Below are 13,696 nucleotides of genomic sequence, written 5' to 3'. Positions count from 1 at the left end.
ACTATTAAGATGCCAAACAATATTAAATGATTTCATTACATCTGTATCATTTTGAGTGGAGACAAATTTATCTTTTTTTTTTTTTAATAAGTAACTAAAGGATTTGGATTCCATTACCAATTGCTGTGCTCATTTATCTCTATTATGGAAAGTAAGCCTCGGGAATTTTCACTTTTTCCACAACACAAATGAAAGAAGCCCCCAGAGACTGACTTGAGTGCATTAGCTGTCCCAGTTTTTCATTTGTTTTTCTCTTTCATACTTAATGTTGGAGTGTTTCGGGGCTCCTCTCAAACTACAAAGCAGACTGCAAAATCCATACCGTGCGTTCGTTCCCCCCCGTCAGACTGCCTCGGCAAGTTTTGTTCGTTTTCTTTTTGCGTAGTAGTTATTTGGCCGGGCTGACCGTGAAGATAATTCCTTTACTTTGCACAAACTAACACTGTCGTTGCACGTCTTAATTAAAAGATAGCTGACAAAACAAGTTTTATCTCCAGAAAAAGATGTCCAGGGAATCGCACCTGTGCTGGTCAGACGAATCGAACAAACATCGGAAAATACCGGAAATAGCGAATCGTGCAATTCGTGCAAAGATACCCCGCTTCGAATATCGCCGCCAAAGAATATCCGACCGAATCATCTCACAAACCCACCTAAACATACGTTGTCCTTGAATCACATCACATTTGACAGCATGGCTTGATCAGTGTCGCCGGCGTGTAATAAAATATCAAAACAGTCTTAATTGCTACAGAAGCGGCAACAAGGGAACACTTTCTCTCCCTCTTTCTGTGCCTTTCTTTTATTTCCCCAGCAGGAATGGAGAAAAGAAGCTGATTTGCATATCGGCGTTTGATATCAGACTCTGGCGCTGTGAAACACCACCTGACAGCCTCATCAAATCCTTCTCTCAGATGAATGGAAATGTGAAGATAAAACCACCCTCTGCTCGGCGAGCTGCAGTGCGGAGATCTCGTCCCTGTTATCTGCCGTGGAAAGCGTGGCGGAAACTCCTGACGCTCGTATTTACGAGCCATCGGGGACCCTGAAGTAGTTTCTCAAATCCCACTAAGACTTTACCTGTGCAGTTATTAACCGCTGGGTCTGATTCAACCGCCCGCGCTTTCCATACCCGCTTCGGCGAGCCATTATTAGCGTGGAAAAGTGGGGGAAATGGGAAATGTGTTGTCATGGTTACGCACATCGCCCTTTAACATAGTTGGGGAAAACATCTTTGTGTCTCCCTGGCCTTTATTTCACTCTTCACCCGGCCTCCCAGCTCTGTAATTGGACATTCATTCCTCATCCGCCCTGACGTCACGCGCAGGTTACGATGATGCAAGTGCAGGCGGAAAGAATATTTCCATGCCGTATTTGCATACAAGCGAGTCTCCGAGTTGAAGTCAGGCTTGGCTGGCTCGCCGGTGGGGGGGTGGGGGGAGGATATTTAAGAGGCGAGGATTCTCCTGCGATGACGCAGAAACCCTGCAAGATCTATTTTTAAACCTATTGATGTGTGCAACACCCTTTCAATGCTGTAACCTTCAAGTGTGCCTTGAAACCCAAACAGAAACAGAGAGAGTGAGAAAGACAGAGAGAGAGAGAGAGGGGGAGAGAATACTCTGGGCTCATTCCTTTCAGACCTTTTAGAGCCGCTATGAATATGGATTATGACTCAGTATTGGTGAGCTGCGGTGCTTTTAGGTTGAAGGATGTCTGCTTGGAATAAGAATAGGGTCGAATGGATGATCCTCGCTAAAATGACTTGGCAGCGGTTGAAAGCGGAGAGTGACTGAGGTTTAGAAGCGGCCAAACACAGCACAGCCTGTATTCATTAAGGTCTCAGCGCTGGGTTTATCAGTGAATAGCACAGTCTGGACGGGGGCTTTTTATATCCTCTTTATCTTTCTCGCTCTGGTCATTTTTGCCTCAATCAAGCCAAAACCCGCGCGATGCCTCGATTGGTAGATGTTCTCTCTCGCTCAGATGGCGGCGTGTTTGACACCGCGAGCCGTTGGAGCGGTCGCGGCCTTTCCCGCACGCGCCAAACGCAGTAATCAGGAACAGGTGCCGACCTCACTTCCTATCATTCCGAACTGATCCGGGCTTCTTTTAGAACTGAAAAACGTCGATCAAGGTCACAGTCCTCTGGAACCTGTCGACTTGGAGGCTTTCTTAACTTTACGACTCCTGCTTTACCTGCTGGGGTAAAAATGTACAAAAGCAAGTATGCGATCGGGCTCGGTCGGGCCTGTACTCCCTGGCAGCGATGCTGGAAATACTTGGAACGACCTGTCACTGAGAGAATCCTGAAATCCAACTCTGGTTTTGACTCTTACGATTCATTTTGAGGTATTTGGGTAAAGAACGCTACAAAGTATTCAAACTCTAAGATTCATTGTTTTGGGGTTTTTTTTGACCCCTGGACATACTTATACTTAAGACATTTTCATTATTTGATGGGACTGAAAAGAGTAAAGTGACTATCACCTTTCCTGACCCAAAACGACTGGAAGGGAATAAACGTGTTCAGCAAAAATGCCGATCCGCTGACAGAATATCCAGCTCGGTTTCAGCAGCTCCGGGTCCGGCCAAAGCGCTGACTCCGGCTCTCCTCGGCCACTGTCCAGTCAGTCAAGGGACGACGAATAAACCCGACCCGATTCCACCCACTGATTGGCAGGGACTGCACAAACAAAACCTCCCATTCATTTACCTGTTTCATGTAAACTAATAACCCTTTGACCAGCTGCTACAACAGCGTCCGATTTGTTCACATTTGAGTATTTTTATGCCAAGCTTAAGGCAGCATGAATCATTTTCCCACTTTGTCCCAAATAAACATATACAAATATTACTCATGTAATAGTCGCCTCATCACAACAACAATGGATGATCAGATTGTTAATGACAACCAACACACAGGACTATTTCTAAAAGTACACAAATACAAACGTACAAAGACACTACTTTGAAGACAATATAATGGGGAGGCACCACAAAAGTTTGATTCACCTCTAGTATTATTTAGATCAGTGTTTCCCAACCTTTTTTGAGCCACGGCACATATTAAGCATTAGAAAAATCACACGGCACACCACCAATAAATATGTCAAAAACATTTTTTAACGAGTTAGAATGAAACCGTAGTCTCAATTTACTTAGTGTGAAATCTAATATATCTAATATCTGTAGATTCATCAAGTTGTAATGCCACTCATGTGCGGCTTTTCCAGAACACTTTTTTCAATGTCTAAAGACATGTCATCAATATGTTTGGAAATGCCATTATTTGAGAGAACTCTGGCTATTTCTTTATCAACGCCAGAGCCGAGCATTTCTTTAACAATGATTTTGCCGGCAGGTAGTATTAATGTTTTGCTACGATGTGTGGCTGTTTGGATTTAGAGATGAGTCAGCTTTGTAGCAAGCTTTCACTGCTTTCTCACTCGTCTTGGTAGTTTTCAACAATGCTGCCTGTTTGTTTACGCAAATACAAGTACTTTTTATTTTAAAAATGAATCATGCAAAGCGTCACTAATCACTCTGATACACGGATGCACAGGTTAATTCACTACCCGTTGCCATCGAATGGGCACGCTGCCCACGTAGACATAGCAAGACACATTATTTGCGTTGAATAAATTATTTTCGGACCAATCAGGTGAAAGTGGGCATTTTTCCACTGCACACCTGATGATCTCTCACGGCACACTAATGTGCCGCGGCACAGTGCTTGGGAAACACTGATTTAGATGTAGTTTTTTAGTATTGAGCTAGCTCAGTATTTGAGACATGGTTATGTCGCTTCATTTCCCGAGCGTTGACCCCCGTGGCTGCAGGCTCCGCTTCTATAAATGTTGGCCTCCAATGCTGTCAGTAATAACCATCATCGGGGTGAAATTTGCCAATCGAGCGTCTCCTCTAAGAAGATCGGGCCATGGCTTCTTGGTGACGTCTACCAGAAGGGCACGGGCCTGTCTTGACATCCCACCACTCTGCACGTCATTGCCGTACCACCGTAGACGGGCCTGTCATGCATTTCGGTTGCTATTGCCGCTACTTCGATGGCTTTCCACACACCTTCATTTCTGGCGTGATCTAACCATGTGAGGCCGGCGTGCCACACCAGCATGCGCATCTCCATTGCATGTAAAGCCTGCTCGTTCCTGATTGAGCCATATAGGACAGCCGGCTGCACAACACACTTTCACACTTTCAAGTAGACGGGTACTTTGCGGTCAATTTTAACCTAGCTTTGACACCCCATTCATTCATTCTTTCATTCAAGCACGTATCCAGCACTCAGAACTGCAGGGGGTGGGGGGGTGGGGGGCTGTAGCCTATCCCAGCTGTCATTGGGCAGATGACGGACGACACCCTCAAAGAAGAAATGCAGAAGAAATGATCGGTAGCCATTTGATCACAAGGCCGCATATACACCCTCTCTTTCACACGTGGGCAATTCAGGGTCTCCGATTAACCTACTGCATGTATTTGGACTGTGGTAGGAAGCGTGGAGAACCCTGAGGAAGCCCATGCAGACACGGCTAGAATATGCAAACTACACACAGAAAGGCTCACTGTCGCAATCGAACCACAGATCTTCAAGCTGTGGGGCAAAAGTGCTAACCACTATGCTGCAAAGTCATGCAACCTGATGAATAATAGTGATGAAAATAGGATGTGGTTGATGACCTTTTTTGCCTTTTTTGTATGTTTTTTTTTTTTTTATAACATGGGGAGCGCGGTGGTTTTGTACTTCTGTCTGATACCAAGAAGGTCCCAGGTTCAATTCTGAGGTTGGTTGGAGATCCTATACTGCCAGATGTGTGAATGATAGAATGAATGATTACACGTCTATATATGTGTTCCTGTGATTGACTGGTGACGGGTCCAATTAATTCATTCATTTATAATATCCAAACCCTCTGTTCTTCCATGGAGACACCTCAGTGGAAGTTATCAAATTCCGGCAACGCAGTATTCTTATTTCACTTATTTCAGTCCAATGTGTCTGCGAAGTTTGTACAAACATCTGCACATCACAGGGACTCACCTTGACTTGGTTAATGTTGTGTTTACAATGCAGCTGTTGGAGGATCCGAACAGTACCAGCGCTGGAAACCCTGAAAACAGATGTGCAACATTAAAAGACGCTGATATGAAACATTGACAACACAGATGTGCACCTAAGAAATCATTTTGTGGGGTTAAAACCCTCGTGGTGTTATGCGGCGGCTCTGTCAGCGTAATTTTGAATGAACAAAAGTGTTTCCATTTATTTTGTGTCATCTAGAAACATTGTAGGCACCATGTACTCTAAAGGATGCGCAAGTGTTGTCAGAAAGATGGAGATTTTTAATCTAAATGTGTTTTGGGTTTCTATTCTAAGCTCTTAGTGGCCTCTGTGAGAAATATTTCAAAGAAACCCGATGCTCCATCGCCAAAATCTCTCGCGAAGTCGCTCATGAATCTGAAAAAAACAGATCGTTTTTTTCCGGTTCAATGGAATAAAAACACAGATTCAAATTAGAACGCAGGGGTTTTGATTTCTCCAACTGCTTTGCACATTGTTGTGAATGAATCAGCAAAGAGCTTACCCCCCGCCTCCATCCCTCCCCATTGTCCCCTGGACAAGAATATGACCATGTCTGGTTCTTCAGCCTGATTTCTTCTGAAACCCTTCCTTCCGGATGAAGCTTGAAACCTATATTTCCTTCATACAAAAGAGTTATACTTAGCATAGCATTGATGTTGTTTCTTAAATTCAAAGAAATGCAAGAATAACTTAGTGTGTGAGTTAGTGTTGCTTTAATTCAGCGACAGTAAAAAAAAAAACAGTAATGCGTATGTGTGTGTGTGTGTGTGAGTGAATGTTTGACAGTTGCTTCTGCCTGTTTTCATCTCCATCTTAATGCTAAGCCAAAATAAGCAGTGGGCTCACGTGCTTATAATTGCTTTACGAAACGTGGCTCTGCACATCTTTTCATCTTTTGCAAAATAGTGATACTTAAAACTTCATCACTTTAACTGAATATTTCATCTACCTACACACTTCCAAAACTCTAATTTATTCTGTGTGTGTTTTTCTTCTCGCCTCTTGACTTAATATTGCCTCGACAACCATCTCCACTGCTTGAGAAACACCTCAAGTACAAATACAAGTATCGAGCTGCTGGGTGTGTGAGCGCAGCCGTATGAAAAGGACGCCTGTGTGTATGCGAAGCTCATGTTAGGAATGTGTGAGTGTGTTTATAATGTGAGTGTGTGTGTGTGTGTGTGTAGGTGTAGCAGGTGAGGGAGGGCACATGCTGGAGAAAGACAAGATGGACTCACAGCAAGGCAACACCCCGTCCCCGGGTCGCCTCCCAGCTGGTGTGACACCAGACCATCTGCGGGCCTGTTTGTCCCAAAGCTGACGTGTTCATGTGGAACTGTGTGTGTGTGTGAGTGTGTGTGTGTGTGGACATGTTTGTGTGTGGACGTGTGCAGACTTTGTATGTTATTTCCAATGCGAGGCCTTGAGAAGCTTCGATTGCAAATGAAAAAGCAACAATTTGTGCTGAGGAGAGAAGCAGCTCTGTGGTTTCCAACCGACCCAATTAATGAGATGGACTCAGAGCTTGAAGGTTACAAATATTCAAAGCTGCTTGGACACAAAGGTTACCGTCCTCCAAAGTGAAGAATATAATGAGGCAAATAAGAGAAGATTAGCAATTCTTCAGCATGATTTTTCAGTCTTTGATTTCTTTGAGAAATGATTTATCATTTATTTTTGGTTTACTTTTCTATGGGAATCAAAGTTGCTCATATTTCCATGTTTAAATAGCTCAGAAGATGTTGCATGATATTAAGTGTCTTCACAACGTGACGTTACAAATGACCAAGAAATCAGAACGACAAATAGGTTAAAACCTTCAAATCGCAATGATTGGCTTAAAAAATGAACAAAAACCAACAAAGTATGAATAACCTTTTATCTAATTTTCTCATTTTTTCTCATTTTCACCCACCATCCTAAAACATGCAGTAGGTGAATCGAAGATCCTTAATTGTCCCTACATGTAAATGACAGAGTGAATGGCTAGATGTCTGTATATAACATGTAAATGACTGGATGAATGGTTGCATGTCTGTATATGTGGCCCGGTGATCAACTGCCAACCAGTCCTGGGTGAACCCAGCCTCCTGCCCGATGACAACTGGAATAGGTGGCATAGAATTCAGGATACGCAACATAGAGAATGAATGAATTCGTTAAATTCACAAACAAATATGGTCAATATAGTAGAATCGGAACATCAACATGCAACCAAAATGACAATTCACCTGTAAAATTTGCTCTGGAAAATCAGATTTGGATTTCATTATTTAAATTTTTCCAGTTTACAATTATATTTGTTAAAAAAAAAAGTTAAAAAATAAAAAGTGCACCCACCACCAAGCCGCCAGGATTATCAAACACCGTTTGGGTTTAAAGGAGGTCGCCTTTAGACCCCACTGTCATCAGTAAGGGCTGGGTTACATTTCTTCTCTGATATCTGGAGAGAGAAAACCTGTCCTGGAAGCTGGAATCTCACAGCACAAAAGAACCCAACATTAGTCACAGCATGTTTTAAATGTAAATGTGTGTGTGTGTGTGTGTGTGTGTGTGTGTGTGTGTGTGTGTGTGTGTGTGTATGACTCACAAAATGTGCTTTTCTTAATGAGCTTCACCGCGGAGCATCAGTGCAGCGCGTGAAGGAGTGAAGGATTGTGAGGAATTCGCTGCCACACCAAACTAAACATCAGCAGTTCCTTGACGCGCTCAGAGTGGAGATATGGCTTCCTGCTTCCAAGCATACAGGGGTTTATGGATTCTTTCACTCGGGTGGAGACTTTCTCACATTTACAATCACATAGGACTGAAAGGGTAAAATGTCTCTCAGCAAAGAGTTGAGGACAAATAGAGCCAAACTGACTCAAATAACAAGGCATGTCTTAAGCATGTTGTAGCTTTTGGCAAAAATGATACCCACATATGGGGAGTGTGGATTTACTTTGCACCAATGTAGTCACACTGAAAAAAGAATTTGCGAAAATAACATCTTGCAAGATGAAACTAACGAAGTACCTTTAATATCAGTAAGAGCAAAGTGCTACATGAACTATTTCTCTCTAAGGCAACAAACTGTGCAATGACACCAAGTTCCATCTCAGCGTATGTGTCTGCAGGGCTGTGCAGATGGACCCTGCCGCCCTCAATTACAGGATTTCCACAAACCTACCATGAAACATCATAACACAGCCTCCAATCGATTTTTCTTGCCCGCTCCCGACGTAAATTTGAGACAACCACCCATCTTCTTCGAGCCGAGAAAGCGGGCGGAACCATTATCTTCGTTGCAAATGACCATATTCTTCTTCGCACGTGCCTCTAGCTACAGGAACATTTAATTACGTTTTAGCCGTTCTTCGGTGCATTTTAGCCTGTTTTCTTTGCTGCTTCTTCCTCTTATCAGCATTTCTCAAGCGAATGCTCCACAGGAGTACTTTCTACTCCTATTCCTCCATGTTACTTTCGCCATGTAAAGGATATGAGATTGCCCCCCCACCGCATAAAAATATAACAATGCCACTATTCACCTCATGTGTGTGTGTGTGTTTTCTTATTCTGACGAAAGAATGGGGAATGGCAGGAAATACAGACACAAAGTTGTTGCACAGCAGGGCCATAAAGGCTGGCCACTTCATTTCCACTGGATCAGGCACTTAAGAAAACAAACACTATGTAATGCGGTTGTTTATGAGAAGCTAAAAACAGGCTTTAGGTGCGTTGAGGGAACGGAGTTTGCTTAGTCATAAATACACTCCAGTGTATGGAACCAGTCTTTCCAAAGCAGGGAGGAGAGGTAGCGCTGCTCCCGAGATATTGGAGTCATTCACAGCCCCGTCCCGATTATCTTGTTGGGTTAAGCTGTCGGACCCTCGGTGAATGTTTAACTTGTTCTTGTTTTGCTCAGCTGTTTCCTTCACATGACTTGAAGCCTCATTACTGCGCCGCTTCTGTTTCACTTGGAAGCATATGGCAGCCCACGATGGTCAATACACCCGTTTATGTTTCGATAGCCTATTCAAAATCACAGGGTCAGGAGATTAGCAACCGGCCGCCTTGAATAGGCAAAACATGACCTAAGCGGCACCGAACATCACCTGACGGTCGCCAAAGAATAATGCAGGAACCTATTTCAGAATCATGAATGAAATAATCATGAACTGGCAGCGGGAAAAAAAATAAATCCACAAAATTTACAGCGATATAAATCCAGCATGCTTGCACAAGAATCTCATTTGATAAATTGACTAAAGTCCTAAACGTGAGCCGGAAATAATCTCATAAATGACATCATCAAAAGCTCCTGCGAAGATTAATAAGTCACTGAAAACACCTTTTAAAGTCTGAAATAAATTAAGTATAACCAAAAAAAAAAAAAAAAAAGAACTAAATGAAAATTCACTTAATTCCTAAAACTGGAAAGAAAACAGGCAGGTCATTTATAGTTTGTTAAATCATGGAAAAGAGCTGTTTAGCGTTCTATATATTCATTATAGCATAACAAGATGAGTGAGCAGTCTGGTTTGTAATGACACTGAGGACAGTTTTATACTATATATCCACTTCTTTGAATCTACATTTTATTTGTGGATCCTGTTTTATCTCCCGGTGACGCGGGTTGGCGAAAGCTACGCTAAGTGTTTTCGTGCAGCGGGATCCGAGTCACCCTCCACCTGTCTTCTCGACACTGCATCGCTCCTCCTTCCCTTTCTCCCCCCCCCAAGTTGCTAAAACATTAACCTTTGCCCGCAAACCCCGGTTCATAGCACAAGCAGGGAGGATTTACGCTGCAGAAGGGACAGCTTGCACAGTCAGGCCTCCATTTTTAACCTCAACTTGCCCCCGTGGCACAGAGGGGGCAAATCCCATCATGTGACGGCTCCCCACTCGGGCCGACTATTGGCCAACAGCGAGCCAGCTGCTGGTTAAAGATTACCGACCCATGTCACTGCTGTGCCAACAAACAAGTCCTCCTGCCACACATCATGTTCAACTGTAGTTTATTTTATTAAAAAGACCAGGGTGCAAATATGAAATTAAAAAAAATAAAGACAAGCATATAATTTTTAAGCATTTAATACAAACTTAACAATATAAACTATTTCAGTCCCTCTTGACATGTAAGACACTGACTCAAAATACTTTGTTATACCGTATTTTTTATCAAGTATTGCACAATGTAGGTACAAAATTAATATTCATACGATTACATTTTGTCCATTGTATAGCAAAATCTTTAACCTCTTAACAGAAAATACAATTCATCTTTCAGAAAAAAAGCAAATACTCCTACACTTGAATTCCACCACTAAAGGAATACTCTGTACACAATCTTTAGAATATTTGATGTATTTTTTTTTCAAGATGGATTTCTTTAACAATTATCTTTTAAAAAAGAAAATAAGGAAAAGCTGCTGCAGCCATCACAGATCACTGGAGTAGTAAAAAGATATAAATGCAACACCATGTCATAGAAACAATATATACTCTGATATCTTACAAACTCTGTACTAAATTAAATTATACAATTAGAAAAAGACCAAGTAACCCCACTTAGTAGTGCCAATTCATAAAAATCAGCCTTGTCTTACCACCTGTAAAATACTGTAAGAGGCCAAAACTTGAAGCTTGTTTTTTCTTCATTTTTTCGAGTAGTTTTTTTTTTTCTCAACATAGTAAAAAAATTTTGTGCTTGGTTGGCAAAAAGGAAAAAGAAAAACAATGATGCATGTTGAATTGAAGTAACCAAGCTTGGATGTGTTTGTACAACAAGCCTTTAGTAGAAACAAACTCAAGGGGGTCCAGTAAAAACACCCTTGGGCACAGACGCTTGACTGACTAACACTACGTCCTTGAATGTCCAGTTTCTAAGTGTGCGTTTGTTTTTCCTTCTCTTTGAGCCACCATCATTCATAAATAACATTTTGATGATGAGTTTAGTTAGCCATGACCGGCTGGAATTGCTGGTTAGAATACTGCATGTTGCTCAGACTGAAGTTGAGGCCATCCATGAGGGACTTGTCGTTGAGGCTTCCGTAGGCTGCAAACATGTCAAAGGCATTGTTGTACTGCAGGGGGCCGAGCCCCAGGGACCCCTCCCCTGGGAACACCGCTCCGGGGCTGGCCTGGCCCTGCAGGCTGGGGAACACAAACTCCTTGGCGTTCGGTGAGAGAGCAGAGGCCTTCTGCTGTTGCTGACCCAGGCCCAGCCCGTACAGTGAGTGCATGGAGGTGGAGATGGCTTTCTGCTTCAGTAGGGTGTTGACATTCAGACCCAGGTTGTTGATGGGGGAGGTGCGGGCCACCTTGCTGCTACTGCTGCCGTTGCCGTTGTTGCCGCGGCCGCTGCTCTTCATCTTAGTAGAGCCAAATTTGGTGGCGGCAAAGGTGGCAGTAGTGAAGGTTAAGGGTTGGGTGGAGCGTGGCATGAAGGAGGGGCTCACGGCAGCAGACTGCCCGAAAGGAGGGGAGGGGGAACTGGACTCTGAGGAAGCGCTGACCGGGTCGCTGATTGGCATGAAGACCTGGGCCTCGGGATTAAAGCTGTTCTTGATCTCCTTGTCCAGCTCCGACCCGTTCTCATTATTATCATCCACATATAGCACTTTGACCGGTCCCTTCTCTCCGATCTGGTAGGAAACCTCAAAGGGGTCGATCCACACGCTAAGATCCTGAGGGAGATTATTCCGGACATCTTCGATGTCCAGCCCGCTCTCTTTGGCTGCCTGCTCCACAACAGGGTCCACCTTCTCCCCTACATGGATGCACCTGAACCCTGAACCTTTGTATGGCTTATCCGGATACCAGTGGCCCTCATATTTTTTCTTCAGCTGCCTTTCAAGCTCTTCGCCGAAGATATTCACTCGTCGTCGAGGGAGTTTGTTGTATAAATAGGAAATAATAAAGTTGAGTGCTACTTGAATTTCAAGCTGCATAGCTGCTTCGGTGGCGAATGGGATTCTTCTTTCACAGAGTTGCTTTTTCTGAGCGTTGCAAAAACCCTCCAAGGCAGCGGTGATCGTCGGGATGAAAAAAGTCTGATTAAGTGCTCGTTGCCGAAATGAATATCCTCCTGAAACAGGGTTGGGTTGTTGATCCTGAAGAGAAGGGGGTTGGGGGGGGATCGAAAATATAAAGAAATGAAAATGTTAAGATCCTGACTACTGGATGAATGTGAACAACACAAGGCATTTCCAGAAAAGTCAGCTGTGTTCCACCCTGCTGCTGCTCAGTATGCTGCATTCACTTGCAAGGCTGAGCAGCAGTGCTGTATCCCCGCTGTACAATATCAACAGCTATAAATAAACACGCCACTGACTCAGAGACGGTGTCAGCAGTGTGTGTTCCACCGCGGTCTGCTGGGACGATAAACACAACCGCGGCTGACCTCTGCGGAGGTCCCTAACACACACACACACACACACACACACACACACACACACACACACACACACACACACACACACACACACACACACACACACACACACACACACACACACACACACACACACACACACACACACACACCGGTGGAGGGGAGCACGTACGGGCTTGCGACGAAAACTGCGGTTACATAATCGTCGTTCAAAGTCCAGCCACGGCCGAGGGGCGTAACAGACACACACTCGCCCGACACGACGAACCGATCGGCCGCTTACGGTCCCCCGTCATCTCCGGCCCCGATGACGCCGGTCCTTTCGCGTTAACCGGGCGACTTAATGAGGGGTGTGAACGGCAGACGGAGCTCTAGCTAGTTCCCCATCAGGACAGAGAGATACGGTTACCGTGTATCTCTACAGGCTGGTTATCAGCGTTGCCACGCAGTGACAAGTGTGTGTGTGTTGGTCGATAGAAGCCGAAGCGACGTCGAAGCGACGTGGTGATAGTGGAACATGGAGAAAATTCAAATAAATACATAAATAAAAGAAGCGACCGTGCTGAATAGCAGATAGCAAGCTACGCTGCAATTACTTAGCTTGAAGGCTATATCCTGATACTCTGCTGTCGACAAAATCCCATTGTTTCTTATCGTCCAGAGTTCCACGGCTATTAACCACAGGGTATTTACCAGGGTTCCGCATATTTATTTTCTTTTTTTACATTAAATAGACGCGTCGGGGTGGGGGTGGGGGGCGTTTTCATATTTATGGCTACTTACATGGAAATTCACAGCAGGTCCTTTCTTGCACTGGCCAGAATCCACTCCAGCAAACGCGCAATAGCTTCTCGTAGAGCTTTCTCGATCGAAATAGAAAATGGTGTTGTCGACGTCGTGTGCTCCAGGCGACTTAATTCTGCTTCGGTGGGGTGTAGAAAAATGAAATTCCTATTCACTGGCTGTCAGACAGACTCCCCCACGGCCCGGGAGTTTTTACAACTCTGCCCTTTAAACTTGGGCTGGTTAGTATATATAGTATTCCTCCGCCACGGACATGGAGGAGGTGGTGATACGGCTCCCAGAGGTCAACACCCAGTAACGCGTTTCTATTGGCTGCGCACCTTTGTCATCATCGACAGCCACCTCACTGAGAACTGTGATTGGTGGATTTTTCGCTCAATCAACCGCAGGGGTTCTATTTACGGTAGTGGTTCGTC

At 44.2% G+C, this 13,696-nt stretch overlaps 2 protein-coding genes across 3 annotated transcripts in view; both read right to left on the bottom strand.

Annotated features, from left to right (window-relative positions):
* The window catches only part of LOC147214709 (uncharacterized), a 114,461-nt gene that overhangs the window by 57,891 nt on the left and 42,874 nt on the right, over positions 1-13,696 (bottom strand). For both annotated transcript variants that reach the window (XM_086141038.1, XM_086141039.1), the window contains exon 4: positions 5,060-5,129. In XM_086141038.1, coding sequence (XP_085997164.1) covers positions 5,060-5,129 — 70 coding nt within the window. The remainder of the gene's footprint in view (positions 1-5,059; positions 5,130-13,696) is intronic.
* Positions 10,082-13,493, bottom strand: LOC147214712 (protein Tob1-like). Its single transcript, XM_086140390.1, has 2 exons — positions 13,260-13,493; positions 10,082-12,195 (listed from the first exon to the last, which is right to left on the bottom strand). Exon 2 carries the CDS (start codon positions 12,031-12,033, stop codon positions 11,035-11,037), a length of 999 nt encoding a protein of 332 aa, XP_085996516.1. The 5' UTR covers positions 12,034-12,195; positions 13,260-13,493; the 3' UTR covers positions 10,082-11,034.

The sequence above is a fragment of the Fistularia commersonii genome, chromosome 33, assembly GCF_037954325.1.
Source record: "Fistularia commersonii isolate RoL2024-O1a breed Wild chromosome 33, RoL_Fcom_v1.0, whole genome shotgun sequence".
NCBI classification, from domain to species: Eukaryota; Metazoa; Chordata; class Actinopteri; order Syngnathiformes; family Fistulariidae; genus Fistularia; species Fistularia commersonii.
The sequence above is the reverse complement of the archived record's forward strand: the minus strand, read 5'-3'. Positions and strand labels throughout refer to the sequence as shown.